Source organism: Myotis nattereri (assembly GCF_964212035.1).
Source record: "Myotis nattereri genome assembly, chromosome: 1".
Classification (NCBI taxonomy): Eukaryota; Metazoa; Chordata; class Mammalia; order Chiroptera; family Vespertilionidae; genus Myotis; species Myotis nattereri.
In genome coordinates, this window is record NC_138075.1 from 27,830,063 (window position 1) to 27,849,448 (window position 19,386).

Here is a 19,386-nt window from a genome sequence, read left to right on the forward strand (position 1 = left end):
GGTATTTTGGGATTAAATTACAGATCTTTTCCGTTTGAATTCTCTCAGTACATGTTGGTGTAGGGGGAAGAAGAAAGGGCCTTGTGTCTTTTCCATGCAGGATTCATTATGTTGAGTTGCAATACATGTTTTGTCTCCTAAACACAGCTACCTCGAAAGTCCAACCCAGATCTTGGGGCAATTCGGAATCCCCTGGGAGGTTAAGCTGGAACCGGATAGTTCTGTTTCAGGGATTCTTAAAGTCTGGGGAAAGATTTTTGCCCTGGCCTGGTGGCTCTGTTGGTTGGAGCGTCATCCTGTACACCAAAGGGTTGCAGGTTTGGTTCCTCGTCAGGGCACATGCCTAGGTTGCAGGTTTGATCCTCGGTCCTGGCATATATAGGAGGAAACCAGTTTTTTTTCTCTATCTCTCTATCCCTCCCTCCCTCCCTCCCTCCCTCCATCCTTCCCTCTCTCTATCCCTCCCTCCCTCTCTCCCTCCCTCCCTCCCTCCCTCCCTCCCTCTCTCTCTCCCTCTCGCTAAGCATATCCTCAGGTGAAGAGTGTAAAGAGAAAAAAAATGTCTAGGGAATTTGTGAACCCCTTATAATTGCAGGTAAAATGTGTGTGCTTTTGTATCTGAATGGGCACACATGACATTTTCCCCCCTAAGGATGGGGAAAGAGAATTTACTAGGTTCTCATAGAGACCCTTGACCCCCCCAAGAGGATAAGAGTCACTGGTGTTCTAAATATTCTAGATTTAGAGCTTATTGTGGTTCCTTAGCAGGCTAATAAGTGATTTCTAGCTTGTAAAAGGTTGGGCATGTGAATAAATTCTGGGCCTATTTGGAAGGCTTCCTGGAAACAAATGTAATCACCAAGGATCAATAAGGAGGCCTCACACCGAACACTATTTCCCCCCTCTGGCTTAACCTACGGATTATTCCATACTGGAATGGTTTCTCTGACCTACCCCAAGCCTAAGCTATACTTCCCTACTTTAGCTTGGTAAACCAAAGAAGTGTGAGCAGGGTAATGTTTTTGTTACTACTACCCTGAAATAAGCTGATTAGAGGGTTTCCTGGTAGAATAAAAATGTCAGTTCTAGAAGGGAGTTTAGTTATCATTTGATCTGACTTCCTCATTGTACAGATCTAGCTTAGCAAGGCTGAAGAGCTTCATAGTTTAGGGCAGTGGTTTCCAATCTTTTTTTTGGCCATGCCCCACCCAAGCATCTCTAAAATCCTGGTGCCCGCCCCTGTGACATATAATTCTTATTCAAAAAGTGAACTGTTCACATGGAGGAAGCCTAAAAGGCCATTAACTTCGTCTAAACAAGCTTCCAAAGAACATGGCATCCATGAAAGAGAAAAATAAAAGAACGAAAGAACAATTGAAGTATTGAGGAAAAAATCACTAAAAATTGTTTAAAAAATATGAAGTGATATGAAAAAATAGCAAAGTTTCAAACCATATAATAGAGAACTGAAATGCATAAATATGTCACAATATATATTTATTCCTATTTTAATGTTAAGAAAATCAATACACAGAGAGGTAAAATAACGTGTGTGTGTATGTGTGTGTATCATATTCCCACCCTTTTTAAATCAGAGTCCCTGTACATTCTAGTTTTTCTTCATCTGGACCTCCTTGCAATAGAACTTCGTAAGAATTCCTCTTAGGTTTTTTAATACAGACCTGTTCAACTTTGAAGTTGGTCCAACTCTAAGTCCTTTAGACTTTCTACCTCTAAAAGTTAAATTTCTTTTTACCGTCTCCTGGCCCAGTCCCTGTCTGCATGCTGGCTTTCCCAGTTTCTTGCTCTTCTAAGCCTGGAAACCTGCACATGCTATTTATCTTGCTTCAAAGCTTTAGAACAGAGATTGTAAACTAATTGCCCTGTAGGCCAGAGTCAACCCACAGAGATATTTTGTTTGTCCAACACGATGTAATAATGTTTAGAAAGTTACACAGAAAAATCACAATTTCTAACATCTCTTTAAAAAGTTAAAAGATCTGTTACCATTGGATCTTTATTCTCACATGACAGCAGTCTGCTGAAGCTAAGTCATGAATTCCTCTTTAAACCTTTAGAATGTGTTACAGATCTCACCACTTCTCGGTGTCTGAATCCAAGTGTGCTTTTCTCATTACATTACTTGCCTGGCAAAAGTCTGCTTTAGCAGTTTTAGTGGTAATGAGAAGGCCAAGGAGGGGGTGGGGGGAGACTTTGAGTGTAAGTGACTGGATAAGAGAAAACTTCACATGTACATGTATACATTGCATGTTTGGAAAGGTCTCACTTGTTTCGTTTGGATTCTTTCTGCTGTCACTGCCCACATCCCAGTTATATCTTGCTTGGACTGTCGCAGTGGTCTCTGAACAGTTTTCAGAACTGGGATCTTCTAATATCTAGAGCAGTGGTTCTCTACCTTCCTAATGCCGCGACCCTTTAATACAGTTCCTCATGTTGTGGTGACCCCCAACCATAACATTATTTTCTTTGCTACTTCATAACTGTAATTTTGCTACTGTTATGAATCGTAATGTAAATATCTGATATGCAGGATGTATTTTCATTGTTACAAATTGAACATAATTAAAGCATAGTGATTAATCACAAAAACAATATGTAATTATATATGTGTTTTCCTGATGGTCTTAGGCGACCCCTGTGAAAGGGTCGTTCGACCCCCAAAGGGGTCACGACCTACAGCTTGAGAACCGCTGCACTAGAGTGTTCAGGAAAAGTGATGTTTCCCCGTTACTCTACTTGTCTCACCCTTTTCATTGCCTGTTTTAGCTGTCTGCTCACTTACTACCTCTCTCCCTTCTCATACCTTTAGTTCCTGTCAGTTTTTGTTAGGAACTATTAGTTCTGTGACAGGTAACAGTGTCTTGCTTTGACAAGAATAATAAAGAGAATGGTTCTTTCCCACTCAATAATAAAACTAGGGCAAGCCAAGAATTCCTGTAAAGACAACTCATGAGATGTTGCTTTTACATGTATGAATGACACATCTGAAAATGGGCAATGAGCGTCAGTTCCTACTATCAGAAAGAAGTTACTCTTAGGACCTGGCCTGGCTTTGGAGGCCTCAGGTTAATTAAAAGTCTGTCCTGCAGGACCTGTGTCAATCCTACTTCTGTAGAGACCAAATTAAGTGTAACTCCTTGCCTTCTGAACAAGCCAGACACTCTCTGCCACATTGCATTCGAGGTTGCTCATACTATTCCATGTAAAATAGAGCCCAGGGTGTAACTTGAAAGGCTGGAAAAGGCACTCATGCTCTGGTGTTTGTTGAAACTTTAAGAATGACCTGGCCTCCTTCCTCTCAGAATGCAAGGCCATCAGGTTAGACAAAGATTTCTTAAATTTTTGTAAACAGGATCCCAAAAGAAAAATAATGAGGAGAAAAATTAATAAATTGGATTTCATTCAAATTAAGAACTTCTGTTCATCAAAGATACCATTAAGTGAAAAGATGAGCTAAAGAATAAGCCATAATCTAGGGGGAAATATTCAAAATATATGTATTGAGCAAAAATTCATATCCATAATATATAAAGAAATACAAATCAGTAAGTAAAATACACAAAACTAAATTTTTTAAATGAGTAGAAATGTTGAATAGGCCCCTCACAAAAGAAGATATCCAAATAACAAACAAGCACTTGAAAGGAACTCAGCTTCATTACTCACTAGAGGCCCAGTGCATGAATTCATGCACCAGTGGGGTCCCTTGGCCTGACCTGCGGGATTGGGCTGAAACTGGCTCTCTGATATCCCCCGAGGGTCCCGGATTGTGAGAGGTGCAGGCCAGGCTGAGGGATCCCACCAGTGCACGATCGGGGCCAAGGAGGGATGCGGGAGGTTGGCCAGCTGGGGAGGGACCACGGGAGGACTCTAGGGCACGTCTGGCCCCATCTCACTCAATCCCAATCGGCCAGACCCCAGCTGCAAGCTGACCTACCAGTTGGAGCATCTGCCCCCTGGTGGTCAGTGCACATCATAGCAAGTGGTTGAGTGGCCTTAGCATAGCATTAGCATATTATGCTTTGATTGGTTGAACAGACGACTGGACACTTCCCATAGTAGGCTTTTATTATATAGGATGAGGGAAGTGCAAATTAAAACCACAATGAATTACTACTATACACCCTAAATGGTTAAAACTAGAGACTGAACATGTTGCCAAGGGAATGGAGCAACTGAAACTCTCATGCATTTTAGGTGAGTGTAAATTGGTACAACCACTTGGGGAAACTATTTGTCAATATTGACTAAAGCTACACATGACTCCATGCAATCATACTCTACTCCTAGGTATAGAACCTAAATGTTCATCAAAGAAGAAATGGATAGGTAAACTGCAGAAGAACCATACAACAGACTATGACACAGACATGAAAAAGAATGAATAGAAACACACATTAACATGGATGACTCTCATAGCCTAATGTTGAACGAATGAAGCCATATACAAAAGAGAATGTGATTTCATGTGTGTGCTGTTAAGGATAGACAGGTTATGGAACTCAGAATAGTGGTTACCTCTGGGTAGGGTATTAGGAAGGCATAAGGGAAACTTCTGTGTTTCTATATCTGTGGTAGTTTCATGAGTGTATATGTAAAAATTTATTAAGCTATATGCTTAGAATTAATGCACTTTTTTCATGTTATATCTTAGCGTACATTTTTAAAAGCATCCAAGGTCACTAGTATATTCAAGTGGGTATTTATCTTCTTCCATACAATTCCAGTTATAGCAACACCACCTGCTCTTTAGGGAGCAACTTGAAGGGGCAGAAGTGGGAAAGAAGAGTGAAATCAGGAGGACCCAGAAATTTAGACAGAATCTTAGAAACCTGCAAGAAAAACGCTGGGGTTTGTTGGTGTGTAGTTGTCAGCATGGTTAGCTCTAATCAGGGATATGTCTTCGGTTAGCCATTCCTTTCTATATCTCTTTTTCCACTCACTCCTTTTTACTGTCTATGTGTACATACACAATACTCAGGCAAGTGTTTCACCCACTGAAACCTGTAATAAATTTTTTTTTCTTCTAAAAGTGTATTCCTTTCTTAACTTTTTTTTTTTTTTAATGTTGCCATCACTCTTATAATCAACCTGGCTGAAATCCCAGAGTCCCATTTGATTCTTCTGTCCCTTCATCTTTCTGCCATAACCAGCCTTGCTTTGTGTTAGTGCCTGGCCACTATTTTCAGTTCTTAAAGTCCCTGCCCCATTGTAGGCCCATATCACTCTTTCCATAAGGTAATTACTCCTGGCTTCTTAACTTGCCTCTTTCTTCTGGAATATAACGCAGATCTTTAAACATCACTTTTGCCATTACCCTACTCAGGAGCTTTGGTGGCTTCTCGTTATCATTGTTCATGGCCATGTCTCCAGAACCTATTATGTGGGATGATGCTCCAAGAGAATGTTCCTTTGGAATGACTGCATCATGTCCTACTTTACAGGATAAAATACAACTCCTTAAACAAGCAATCTGCCTCTTTCTGGTGCCAGTGTCCCTTCCCCCTTATTTCTCCTCCACATACAAACACAAATAAGAATTTCTCCATTTTTCTTTGCCTATTCATGCCCTAGTTACCCGTCAAGGCACCAGGGAAAACATCTTTGCTAAGACCTCCCTGCTCATAAAGCTTCCTTTGCCCACTGGATCCTTAGCACAGTGGTTCTCAACCTTGGCTGCACATTAGAATCACCTGGGAATCTTTTTAAAATCCTGATTTCTGGGCCTTGTGTGGCCCAGATTTTAAAAAGATTCCCAGGTGATTCTAATGTACAGCTAAGGTTGAGAACCACTGCCTTAGCACCTAGCACAATTTTGGCACAGAGTATGTGTTGAATGAATGAAGCTTTCCCTTCTAGAGCAAGGGTGGGGAACCTTTTTTCTGCCAAGGGCCATTTGGATATTTATAACATCATTTTCGGACCATGCAAAATTATCAACTTAAAAGTTAGTCTACTATATTTGGTCAAAATTTAATTAACTCACCCCTAATGCCTTGGCAGGGCCAGACCAAATGATTTTGTGGGCCAATGTTCCCCACCCTGTTCTACAGGAAGGGATTGCTCTATTTACAGCCTCTGTAAAGCATTTATGATCTGTGGCATTCATGTTGCATGTCTCAATCACTGCTTTTGCCATCATTGGTTATCTTGAATATGATTATCCTATATAATAAAAGGGTAATATGTAAATTGACTGTAACAGCAGTATGACTGGGAATGAATGACTGGTCACTATGACACACACTGACCACCAGGGGGCAGACACTTACTGCAGGACCTGACCCCTGGTGGTCAGTGCGCTCCCACAGGGGGAGCTCTGCTCAGCCACCAGCCAGGCTGACGGCTGCCAGCACAGTGGTGGTGGCGGGAGCCTCTCCTGCCTTCTCATCAGCGCTAAGGATGTCTGACTGCAGCTTAGGCCTGCTCCCTGCTGGCACATGGACATCCCCTGAGGGCTCTCAGGCTGCCAGAGGGATGCCTGACTGCCAGCTTAGGCCTGATCCCCCCAGGGAGTGGACCTAAGACAGCAGGTGGACATCCCCCAAGGAGTCCCAGACTGCGAGAGGGCACAGGCCGGGCTGAGGGGCCCCCGTCCCCCCCCGAGTGCACAGATTTTTGTGCACCAGGCCTCTAGTGTCTTATATCAGCTATACCAGTATTATGTTCTTGATTTCCTTCCCAGTGCCCAATAATTGCTTCTTAGAAAGGAGGCACTTGTCCTCATCTGTACTATTACTTGTCATGTTTTTCTGTAGATTTTTAAGGACAGGGTCATGTTTTATTCAATTTCTAGTGCCTAGCATAGTGCTTAGAATGTTATGGGTACTCAGTAAATATTGAAATGAAGACACAGTGTTTTACTAATCCCAAAATAGTCTACATTTTCAAAACTATCTTTCTGTAATGTTTCTGGGCCTAAATTCTTAGTGTAATTGCATGGATCAAAATGCCTCTAAGGAATAAACCATTAGAGGAGGTTGTAAGAGTTCTTGCTGGGCTTTGAAAGCCTGTCAATTAGAACTATGTGGGGGAACCAGAGATTCTGGTAAAGTTGCTTTCTAACCTTTAGGCCACAAGGTGGAGCTCTACAATTAACTTTGTCCACTGGAATGCGCAGGGCTTCTGGTATCCTAACCCAGTGATTCTCACATTTCTTTTTCTTTTTTAATTGGTTGTGTTTTTTTAATAAATTATATCTTTTTATTGATTTCAGAGAGGAATGGAGAGGGAGAGAGAAGTGGAAACATTAATAATAAGAGAGAATCATTCATCTGCTGCCTCCTGCATGCCCCCATGTGCCCTGACCAGAAATCGAACGGTAACCTTCTGGTTCATAGGTTGATGCTCAACCACTGAACCACACCAGCCTGATGATTCTTACACCTTAGAGGGCATCAGAATCACCTGGGGAACTTGTTTAAGAGCTCTTTCCTGGAACACAGACCCAGAGGTGGAATTGTTGATCTGGGATGGTGGGACCTGTGAATCTGCCACTTTTTAACAGATACCTAGGTGATTAAGCAACTTTGCTTATGCTACAAGATGGACACTTGTTATTCAGAAACCCTTGTTGAATTTGCTACTATGTCCATTCAGACCCAGGGTCTTTGACTTTTTTTGTTAATCCTCACCTAAGGATATTTTTCCATTGATTTTTAGAGAGTAAAAGGGAGAGGGAGAAACAAAGAGAAAGAAATCTCAATGTGAGAGAGAGACAAGGATTACTTGCCTGCCCGCACGTGTCCTGACTAGGACTGGAAATTGAGCCTACAACCCCGTGACCCTTCAGGGCCCCTGAGCCACACCAGCCATGGTACTTCCTAAAATTTGATTACTAATTTTCCTTTTGAACTTTTGTTCTGAAAATTGTATGCATGATATAATTAAGAATCCTGTTTACCACATTCTTCCTTTTTATTGGCTGCTAATTAGCAGGCAGATGAATTTAATTCACTTGAAGCATGTATAGCAGTGTTACATGAAGAGGTGGAGATCTGGGTGGTCGTTGGCAAATCATTTTGCTTTCTGGGCCATAGTTTTTTGTCTGTGAAAGAGGACATTGATTCAGTGATCTTCCTGCTATTTTTCTGATTTTATGCTGCTCTGCTGCTTACCTTTCAAGATTAGGTTTTGTGGGCAGACAGATATCAGGAGCCGGATGAACCTTGGTGAAACTTGGGTCTTTTTGTTTTGTTTTTATTTTCTTAATGTTCTAAGTCAGTGTTTTTCAAACTACTGCCTTTGATCCATTAGATCCTGCATTTAACAGCTATTTACTGAATGCCTGTTGTGTGTCTGGCACTGTTTAAGCAGTTGGGATACACAGGGAAAAGTTATAAGAGCTAATAGTTCTGTGGGAAAAGACAAAGAAGAAACAAAATAAAATGCATACAATATGTGATTGTAATATGGTGATTCATGTAGTAGAGAAAAATAAAGCAGGCCAGGGAGACCAGGCGTATTGGGGAAGTTGCATTTTTGCGTAGGGTACCAGAAATTAAGAGGTAAGTAAATGATCCATGCTCATATCTGGGGAAGAACATCGGGGCTGCAGGATCTGCAAGTGCAAAGTCCCTGAAGCAGAAGCATGCCTGATGTGTTCTAGGAACAGTAGGGAGGCATTATGTGGTTGAAGTAGAAAAAGATAACTCTGGGAGGTGGCGTCAGAGACATAATGGATGAGAATAGGGAGGGATTGTCTAAGGCAGTGGTTCTCAACCTGTGGGTCGCGACCCCTTTGGGGGTCGAACGACCCTTTCACTGGGGTCACCGACCATCGGAAAACACATATATAATTACATATTGTTTTTGTGATTAATCACTATGCTTTAATTATGTTCAATTTGTAACAATGAAATTGGGGGTCACCACAACATGAGGAACTGTATTAAAGGGTCACGGCATTAGGAAGGTTGAGAACCACTGGTCTAAGGCCTTGTTGGCATTGTAAAGAATTTGTTTTTTTGTGTTTAAAAATATATTTTATTGATTTTTTACAGAGAGGAAGGGAGAGAGATAGAGAGTTAGATGAGAGAGAAACATCTATCAGCCGCCTCCTGCACATCTCCTACTGGGGATGTGCCCGCAACCCAGGTACATGCCCTTGACCGGAATCGAACCTGGGACCTTTCAGTCCGCAGGCCGACGCTGTATCCACTGAGCCAAACCAGTTTCGGCAGGAATTTGATTTTTACTGTAGTTGAAATGGAGGAGCCACTGGAGGATATTCAGCAAAGTAATGATGTGATCTGACTATATGGTTCAGTATCCCTCTGGCTGTTTTGTTCAGGATAAACCAGTGATGGCGAACCTTTTGAGCTCTGCGTGTCAGCATTTTGAAAAACCCTAACTTGACTCTGGTGCCGTGTCACATACAGAAATTTTTTGATATTTGCAACCATAGTAAAACAAAGACTTATATTTTTGATATTACTTTATATATTTAAATGCCATTTAACAAAGAAAAATCAACCAAAAAAATGAGTTCGCTTGTCACCTCTGACATGCGTGTCATAGGTTCTCCATCACTGGGATAAACTGAAGCATGGGTCCAAGAATGGAAGCAAGGAGACAAAAAGTAGGAAGCTCTTTCAGTGATCTAGTGGGTCATGAAATCAATTTAGGTGTCACAAGTGTTTGTTAAATAGCAAATATAGAATAAAAAGTCAATGCATTGCATATAGCAGGTGGTAAGTATTGTTCAATGAATTTGTGCTAAATAAGTGTGGGTATACTGGGGAGCAGTATAAAATGTACAAAGGATTACTATTTAAAAAGTTTGAAAGCTGTTATTTTAAGACATTTCTATTTCTGCCATATAGAGGTGACTTAGGGTTTTGGACACATTCTCAGTGAGTGACTCCTATATGAAATGAGCTGTCTTCCTGTAATCATGTCTCACCTGTCAGCAGTCTGGCCTTCTCTCCCTTTTCCTTTATGTTCCCCTCCTCTCTTGTTTTTGTAAGAGATCATAGTAGAAGTACCAAATTGCGGTTTTTGTTTTCAGACCCTCAATTGCTTAGGACTTTTCCAGAGTTTGCCTCTTTCCTCTTTAACATTTCTCTAGCTTCGTGGCCTTGTACCCTACCTAATAGTCAGCACACTCACCCCAGTTTCTTTTCCTGCCATCAGGGACTGCCTGTTTACCTGCGTATATACCCACTCACTTCTGCACTGTTAACTGTTGCTGTAGCAACTGGTATCATCTGTCTTTCTCCTTCCTCTTGCTTTTCTCTTTCTCTTGCTTTTCTCTTCCTCCTGCCAAGCACTGTTCATTAAACTCTCCCTCCCTAGTTTTATACACTGTGAGATCAGGGCTGATAATATCTTTCAGAAGGTAGAACCAGGAATAGTTTTAAGATGAAGATTTTACTGGCTGCTTACGAAACCTCTCTATTTTCTGTAGCTTGGAAAGGGGTTGTTTTGATTAAGCCAGGTCATCTGATTAACTATTGTTGAGTCTCTAATTCTATGGAAAATTCATGAGTGTTCTAGAACAATCTGTTATGGCACTACCTTTTCATTCATTTTGAGATTTTGGTTAGTTTTGTGTGGCTTTTGGTATCCTTGGAACAAATGCAAAAACTTGGACTATAGTTCTTCAACTCCGGGCATGTCCCTGTTCTGGAAGATGGTGATTAGAAGCATGGCAATGCCTGTTGTCCATGTTTGCTTTGTGGAGGGACTGGATATGCCATTTGGTTATCTAAGATCTCTTCCTCAGCAATTTAGTCAAGACCTCTGCTGACCTCAGACAAACTTAAATTTCTGGATGTTCAAAAAGGGAAAGAAATTTTACCATGTCCATGGAACTTACATATTTCAAGCCAGAGAGGCTTGGCAGTGAATCTTGTTCTGAGGAAAAGAAGTTTGTTCAGTCACAGATCACAGTGTGTGTTTTTCAGGGTGGTTGTCCAACAGTTCTGCTTTCCTAGGGAGTGTCTCAGCCTTGGAATTGAGGATTATCTTAGAAAAAAATCACATAAAAGAAATGGTTAAGGGATTATTGGGACCCTGAACACACTTGAATGGAACTGGTATGGGCTGAGACTCCCTGAACTTTTTCTTTTTATCTAAGTCTAATGCCTCTAGGATTTCTCTTTCTATGTGTTGTGTTATAGGGAAGTACAAAGTGACCCATATTCCTTATAGGTCATCTTGCCCTAAAGCAGAAGCTGGAGGAGATTTTTCTCCTGCAGAGCTTGGTTTTGCCTCTCTGATCGTACGATACCAGCTCTGATGTCTGTGATGTGGAATAACGGTGCCTTGTCTCCAAGCATTTCACAGGTCTTATGAAACTTTCAGATAGAAGTGAGGAGGAAATCCATGCCAGTGGGCTTTGGAAAATCTTATTGGCACCATCAGATGAGTTGCTCAGTCATGGACTTAGGGGAATCTAGGTTTGTGGAGCCTGATCTGGGAACCTTTATGATTGCTTTATCTTGTGCTGCTGGACAGAATACTCCCATATTTCACCTGAACACAACCTCAACTTGTTTCTCTTCTGTTTCAAGGCCATAGCCTTGGCCAAGTACTCCTTTTAATGTCCTTTAACATTAAAAAACTTTAATATTAAAGAATGTTCCACTCAAGCAATAAAGAAGTCCAGTTGAGTATTTGAGCGGGGTGTGCAAAGACTAGGAAACCACGCTAGTGAAGAATATCTTTCTGATGTTTGGGTTCTTTTGCTTTTCATCCTGGGTCTTTTGTATGCTGACCTCGGATCACCTCCGACCCCATTCCTGTTGCATTTTATGACAGACCCTTGGTTGAAGATAGATTGGGAATAGGATATTGCTTTTATTTTGTATAGGTATATTTTGATTTAAACCCATTTTAACTTGTTGCTAGTCCTTTCAAAATACTGCTCACCTTATTTGGGTGTGTAATGGTGGCCATTTCTCTGGAGGAGTGGAGTTAGTGGCATCTCTGTTATTAAGATCAGAACCCAGAAAGCAAGTCGGGATTGAGGCATTCTTATTATATACAAGTATCCTCAGTTCTTCAAGAGGATATGAGAAACTTCTTCCCCTTCAGAGAATGTGTTGAGGACAGGAAAACATCATTTCAGGCATTGTTGGTGAAGTGGAACTCTAATCTTAAAAGGAATTGGAGATCTTTCTGTTAATAGACATGGGGCTGTAAAAAGTGCTATATAGTGTGGTTGGCTTTTCATTAAAAGTGCCTTATAGTTTGGTCGGCTTTTCATCTTCTTTCTCTCCACCTGGTCCCCCCCCCCCCTCGAGCCCCCTTCCTGATTCCCACTCCCCAAAATTCCAAATGGAACCATGTTTCTCAAAGTGTGATTTGAAGGTTGCATTCATCGCAATTAATTTGGATTGCTTGTTAAAATCAGATTCCTGAGCTCACTTCCCAGATTGAATTAGAATAATGTTTTTCAACCAGTGTGCCACAAGAATTTTTAAAACATGCAATACCTGACTCTTATTCAGGGGTACTAACCTCTTTTCCCTTAGCTTGTCAAAACTAGCACAATAATAGCTGTCCGATGTGAATGCCCTGTCTTGAACCATAAATATATAGGTCATATGATAGAGTTGCATATTCTTGGTTAATTCTTGGTACCAGAAACCATTATACAAGTATAGGCACCTGATTTTTTAAAATTCACTTTGGAGCAAAAAGGGTAGATCATTACTATTATTAATTATTTTGTAAATCAATCAAAATTATACCTTTTAAAATATATATATATATCTTATTGATTTTTTACAGAGAGGAAGGGAGAGGGATAGAGAGTTAGAAACATCGATGTGAGAGAAAACATCGATCAGCTGCCTCCTGCACACCTCCCACTGGGGATGTGCCCACAACCAAGGTACATGCCCTTGACCGGAATAAAACCTGGGACCTTTCAGTCCGCAGGCTGACGCTCCATCCACTGAGCCAAACCTGTTAGGGCAAAAATTATTCCTTTTTTTGGTCAGATCAGCAAAAAATATATTTTTTCGTTTGCCACAGAATTTTAGTAATTAGCTTATGTGTGCCAAAGATGAACAAGGTTGAAAAACACTGAATTAGACTATCTGGGGGTGGATCCTGAAAATCTACATTTTAAAAAATTAATTAACTAATTAATTTTAAAAATCTTTATTATTGAAAGTATTATATGTGTCCCCTTCCCCTCACCCTACCCCCCAACATTGACCTCTTTTAGCCTGCCCCCCACCCCCATCCCAGTCCTTCACCACCCTATTGTCTATGTCTATGGGTTATGCATATAAGTATCCAAGTTCTTTGGTTGATCTCTTCCCACTCACCCATTCTCCCCCACCTTCCTTTTGAGGTTCGACAGTCTGTTCCATGCTTCTATGTCTCTGGATCTATTTTGTTCATCAGTTTATTTTGTTCATTAGATTCCACATATGAGTGAGATCATGTGATACTTATCTTTCTCTGACTGGCTTATTTTGCTTAGTATAATACTCTCCAGGCCCATTTATGCTGTTGCAAATGGTAAGAGTTCTTTCTTTTTTACAGCTGCATAGTATTCCATTGTGTAAATGTACCACAGCTTTTTTCCCCACTCATCTGCTGATGGGCACATGGGCTGTTTCCAAATCTTAGCTAGAATCTACATTATTAAAACGTCCAGTTGATTTCTCATGCACATTACACTTAGAACTGAAAACAATAGGGTCTTTGACATTATATTGTGACTATGAGGGCAAACTGCTTCTAAGTCTTTTCTTTCTGATGAACTAGATCGTGCTTACCATTTTCAAGGAGGACCCAGCTGCAGAACCCCTACTAGAAATTCCCATTAACGTAGCTCCCTTTCTGGTGTCATTTCATCCCTTTGGAAGGAATTAAATTTTGCACCCAGATGTGAAGTATTCATTGTTAGTAGCTGCTGCTCTTTTTAAAAAAATATATGTATATATATTTTTATTTATTTCAGTGAGGAAGGGAAAGGGAGAGAGAGATAGAAACATCAAAGATGAGAGAGAATCACTGATCAGCCACCACCTTCATGCCCCCCACTGGGGATCGAGCCCGCAACCCGGACATGTGCCCTGTCCTGGAATCGAACCCTGACCTCCTGGTTCATAGGGTGATGCTCAGCTGCTGAGCCACACTGGCCAGCCTTTAGTAGATGCTGCTCTTTAGTTAGCACCGTAAACACTCTGGGAGCAAGATTCCTATGTACCTACCCTATCAGTGTGAGAAATAGGAGTTTCTGCCTGGCCGGTTTGGCTCCGTGGATAGAGCATCGGCCTGGGGACTGCAGGGTACCAGGTTCGATTCTGGTCAAGGGCATGTACCCTGGTTGCAGGCTCACCCCCAGTAGGGGGTGTGCAAGAGGCAGCTGATTGATGTTTCTCTCTGATCGATGTTTCTAACTCTCTATCCCTCTCCCTTCCTCTCTTTAAAAAATTAATAAAATATATTTTTAAAAAAAGAAAAAAAAGAAATAGGAGTTCCCTGCTCAGTAGCATAGGCAAGAAAATAGTGACTCTCCTTAAGACCCCTGTGGAGTGGCCAGATTGCCAATGTTTGTCTGGGAGCCTGGCTGGGATGGGATGGGCCCAGATTCCTGTCCTGGGCAGACTCCTCCAGACCTGACTGGAAGCTGCAGAGGAAGTTCCTGTTAACAGATGGAAAGGGCGTTTGCCAGAGGCCCCAGCTTTCCTGTCAGGGGTGCCTGAGCTGATACAAACCCCTTGCTGCTTGGGCTGGTGGGGCTAGCCAAGTTTCTTTTTGTTGAGTCTTGTTTCCACCCCCAACTCCTCTTCAGTCCTACACATGCTGGTTTATTTGCACACTCCATGCTGATCTTGGGTTGAAAGCCTCTCATTGTTTTTGAGCTCAGTGTTTAGATAACACCACATGCCTGTAGGAGCTAGGGCACCCTGGGAAGGAAATGCCTGGGCTCTAACAGCCCGCCATTATTCTCTGTATGTGAGTGACTGTGGCCTGTGTTAGGACCGTTATAAGAACATTTTTCTGCAGAGGTTATTGGTTGGGGCCTGCAGGGATACCAGACTTCTTCTTGATGTTTGGAGTTCTGGGGACTGTTCTAAGTCTCTTTTTCCTGCCGTTCCAATCATAAGAATTAGAGACTTGTTTCTACACATAGCTGGAGTACCAGAGTATTCTTGCCCCTGGTGAGCAGTCTGTTTTGGGGGCATAGGACTGACTGGCTAGTTGTGGTGTAGCCTGTGTTTTTATGACCAGGTGAGGTTGGCAGTTGCCTTTGCACTGATTTCAGGGGCTCTTTTCCCCATGGAATATCTCTTTCTTGTTCCCTTAATTTCCCCCACCAACTCTCTTACCAAAAAGAAAGGAAAAGAAAATGTGTTCTCTTCTTTCAATATTAAATCTCTTCTGGTAGTATTTTTTTAGACTCTTCATAGGAAATATCTTTAAGCCCCAATTAATTGCTTTTTAAATGACTGACAAATAGTGTCTCTAGTTTTTAGTATGAAGTCCCAAAAGCAGAATCCAATTACAGATGTAGTAAAGGGAAACACATCATCTTGCTCTTCTAGTTGTAACTGCTTGCTCTGCATTTAATTAAAATTTTTTCTTTAATGTTTACTCTTGAGTCATGCCATATGGAATATAAAAGTTTTCTGTGAACAGATTAAAAATTGAAAAATAAAGACAAGTAATAAAGTGACTGTTATTGAAAAATATTCAGAATTAACTATAGCCCTGGCCAGTTGCTCAGTTGTTACAGCATTGGCCCACAGACTAAAGGGTCTTGGGTTTGATGCCCAGTCAAGGGCACATACCTCGGTTGCATGTTCAATCCCTAGCCTGGTTGGCAGGAGGCAACCAATTGATGTGTCTTTCTCACATCGATGTTTCTCTCTCTCTCTCTCTCTCTCTCTCTCTCTCTCTCTCTCTCTCTCTCCCTCCCTCCCTTTCTCCCTCCCTCCCTATCCTCCCTCCCTTCCAAAAAATCAATGGGGAAAATATCCTCAAGTGAGGATTAAAAAAAAAAATTTTTTAAAGAATTAACTATAAAGTGGTCCGGCTGGTGTGGGTCAGTGGTTGAGCATCGAGCTATGAACCACGAGGTCATGGTTCAATTCCCATTCAGGGCACATGCTGGGGTTGTGGGCTCAATCCCCAGTGGGGGTGTGCAGGAGGCAGCCAATCAGTGATTTTCTCTCATCATTGATGTTTCTGTCCCTCTCTCCTTCTCCCTTCCTCTCTGAAGTCAATAAAAATTTTTAAAAATAATAACATAGAATTAACTAAAATATCTGTTATTCTTTCTAGTGGTTCTTACATCTCTAATACATATGATAAATATATCCCTTAAATACCATCTATGATTAGCCAATTAGCATGGACATGATTCATCTCCCAGCATCTTGACAGAGTATGTGTTTGATTCTATAGTTAGCTCAGGTAAATGAAATGGCAAATCATTTTTAACTTGTCTCTTTTTTCAAGATGCTTGTGTTATCCTTGTAAGTAAATTTAGTAGTAATTCACCTTTTGGAGATTGAAAAGGGGAACTGGTAGATTAAATAACTTGCTTTAATGTAATCAAGGAGCTCTCCTATCCTTGTTATTGCCTTCAAGCTTACTGCAGAAAAATACCTTTCTGCCGAAATTCAGATGTACAGGCTTGACAAGAACCTGGGCACATTTTGGGAAGAAATAAGTGCAGTGTGTTTTGCAGGCTCTTGTCCAGCCTGTCTTACGCCTTATCCCTGTGCTTTGTGCCTTCTAGTTCTCTCCTACGCTATGGTGGCAACCTGTCCCTTCAAAGTGCCATGAGTGTGCGATTCAACAGCAACGGGACTCAGCTCCTGGCCCTGAGGCGTCGCCTGCCCCCTGTGCTTTATGACATCCACTCCCGCCTGCCTGTGTTCCAGTTTGACAATCAGGGTTATTTCAACTCTTGTACCATGAAAAGCTGCTGTTTTGCAGGAGATCGTGACCAGGTAAGTGCCTTCTGCATCCCACACCCTTATTTTTTTATTTAATCCTTACCAGAGGATATTTTTCCACTGTTTTTTTAGAGAGAGTGGAAGGGAGAGAGACAGAGAGAGAAAAGCATCTATGTGAGACACATCGATAGTCTGTCTCCCGCACGCATCCCAGCAGTATCGAGCCTGCAACTGGGCACATGCCTCCCAACCGCAATCGAACCCAGAACTCTTTAATCTGAGCCAAATTGGCTCAGTCCCCACACTCTTACTTTCCTTTCGATTGCTGTTCCTGTACTGGTCTTTATTTCTCTTTAGCATAATGTCAGATAGAAACAGTTGAGGGAAACTAATTGTGTGGGGATGTTCTGGCTTACTAGTGAGTTTCTTTATCAGGGCTGCCATTGAGTAATGTGAGGCACACACCATAAACCAAGGCTGGCTACAATATGGTTCTGAGCAATCTAGCTCTGCCAAGTTTGTGAACAGATTTTAAGATTCTAAGAATGTATCATTTCAAAAGAAAGGAGGAAGTCCATGGAAAATTAGCTTGCCAAAAGAAGAGGTTTTTCGTGAGTATCAATAAGCTACAATGATGAATGAAACACTCTAAGTACTATCCAAGAGACATATATCCTGAAAGGCCCCTTGGGATGGCATCTTTTTTCTTGGATGAAATGGGCTGAGCAACTTTGTTTGAGAGGAAGCCAGATGCTGACTCTTTTTCTTTTTATTGCCAGCATCACAACTGAGAAGGAGAACCCAAGCTGTGAGTCTCCAGCCTTTTCACAGTCAGTGTCAAGATATTGATACTGACTTAGAGCTGGCAGTTCAAAAACATACTTGCATTCTTGACTGTCTGTCTTGGCCATAGAAGTTCTGAAGTGGGTGTCAGTGAATGGACCTATTGGACTGGTCTGAGTAATCAAGAAAGATTGATCAGATAAACAAATGGACTTTTTTTCTTCTCTAACAACAAATCTTATTGCTACTTCACATTTAGATTGGAAAAGAGAAACCTCATTCTCCTGCTAATGTTTAGTTTTCTCTTTGGGTCAAATTTTGACATGTAATTTGCATGCCGTACTCCATCTCTTTAAAGTTATTTGTGGGCCTAGGGCATAAAAGAAACAGTTCTTTGAAAACCTTTGAAGTTCCTGCTTTTTGAAGGAAGGTAGCTAGGGCTTTTCTTCTTAGATTGAGGTTGCTAGAGAATCCCAATGTCATAGTTTAAAGATTAGTATATGTAGTAGGAGCATAATATATGCTTGTTGAATTGGGTTGAATATGAAAGAAATTGAGAATACCTCTTAAGTTGCCCAGGCTAGGGATTTCCTCTTTTGTAAATAGGGAATATATATCCAAATTCAGAATTTATATTCAAGTTGGAGTGCTGGGGCCTATTAGCTGTGATCCACACTTGAAACCACTAGGTGGCCTCAGTTGTATAAGCATTGTTTCCTTGGAGAGGCCACAATGCTAATGACTTTGTTTTTATTGGCAGTTTGTTTCTTGGGGGGGAAGAAACTAACTGCCAATAAACAGTCTAGAAATGAACAGTCTCAGAATAGAACAGACCACTGTAATTGTCTGCTTGCAGAATGATTGATCTAGTTTCATTTAACTGTGGAAGCAATAACCAAGCACCTCCTTCTCTATTCCTGTCTTCCTTCTTTCCTTTCTTTCTTGCTTTTATGGATTATCCATCTCTTATGTATGTGTGAGATCCTGTTTCATTTAACAACAAAGAGTAGGCACTAAATGTGATGGTTTATAGGCTTTTTGCTAGAAACAGGCTGAGGGAAAGGTGAAAGAAAATGGATATTGTGTTTTCTTTCAATTTCTATATTAGTAGTGAAGCATGGAGTCCCTAAAAGACTCAGAATAAATGCTTCTAATCAATATGTAGAACACCGTGGTTTCTTAACCTCGGCATTATCAACATTTTGGTCAGTTAATTCTTTGTTGTGCAGAGTTATCCTGTGCATCATATGATAGTAGCATCCTCTCCTCTTCAGACAAAAAATGTTTCCCGACATTGCCAAATGTCTGTTGGGAAAGGTAAAAGGTAGCATCCTGTCCTCTTCAAACAAAAAATGTTTCCCGACATTGCCAAATGTCTATTGGGAAAGGTAAAAGGAGGGGGCAGATTGCCCCTGTTTGATAACCTGTGGCCTAGATTATAATTACCCAGTTTCCCCAGATACACTGGGACAGGTATTGATTGTCACATGCAAAGCCATATAAGGTATTTTGTGATGGTCCTGGTTATGTACCTTGACAAGATATAGTTGTTTTGCCTTTCAGATTATATACGATGATTAAAAACGTTGAATGACTTTTGATTTTCCCTATTCAAATTTGACTGACTTGTTATTTGTGACTTTTGTCCTATGGAAAGATTTTATGGGTACTATATAGCCTCTCTGACAAACTAGATAGCTTTTTGATT

General features: G+C 41.2%; 1 protein-coding gene across 3 annotated transcripts in view; it reads left to right on the plus strand.

Moving 5' to 3' along the window:
- The window catches only part of DCAF5 (DDB1 and CUL4 associated factor 5), a 104,494-nt gene that overhangs the window by 37,104 nt on the left and 48,004 nt on the right, over positions 1-19,386 (plus strand). For all 3 annotated transcript variants that reach the window (XM_081110131.1, XM_081110129.1, XM_081110130.1), the window contains one exon: positions 16,736-16,949. In XM_081110131.1, the coding sequence (XP_080966257.1) occupies positions 16,736-16,949 (214 nt within the window). The remainder of the gene's footprint in view (positions 1-16,735; positions 16,950-19,386) is intronic.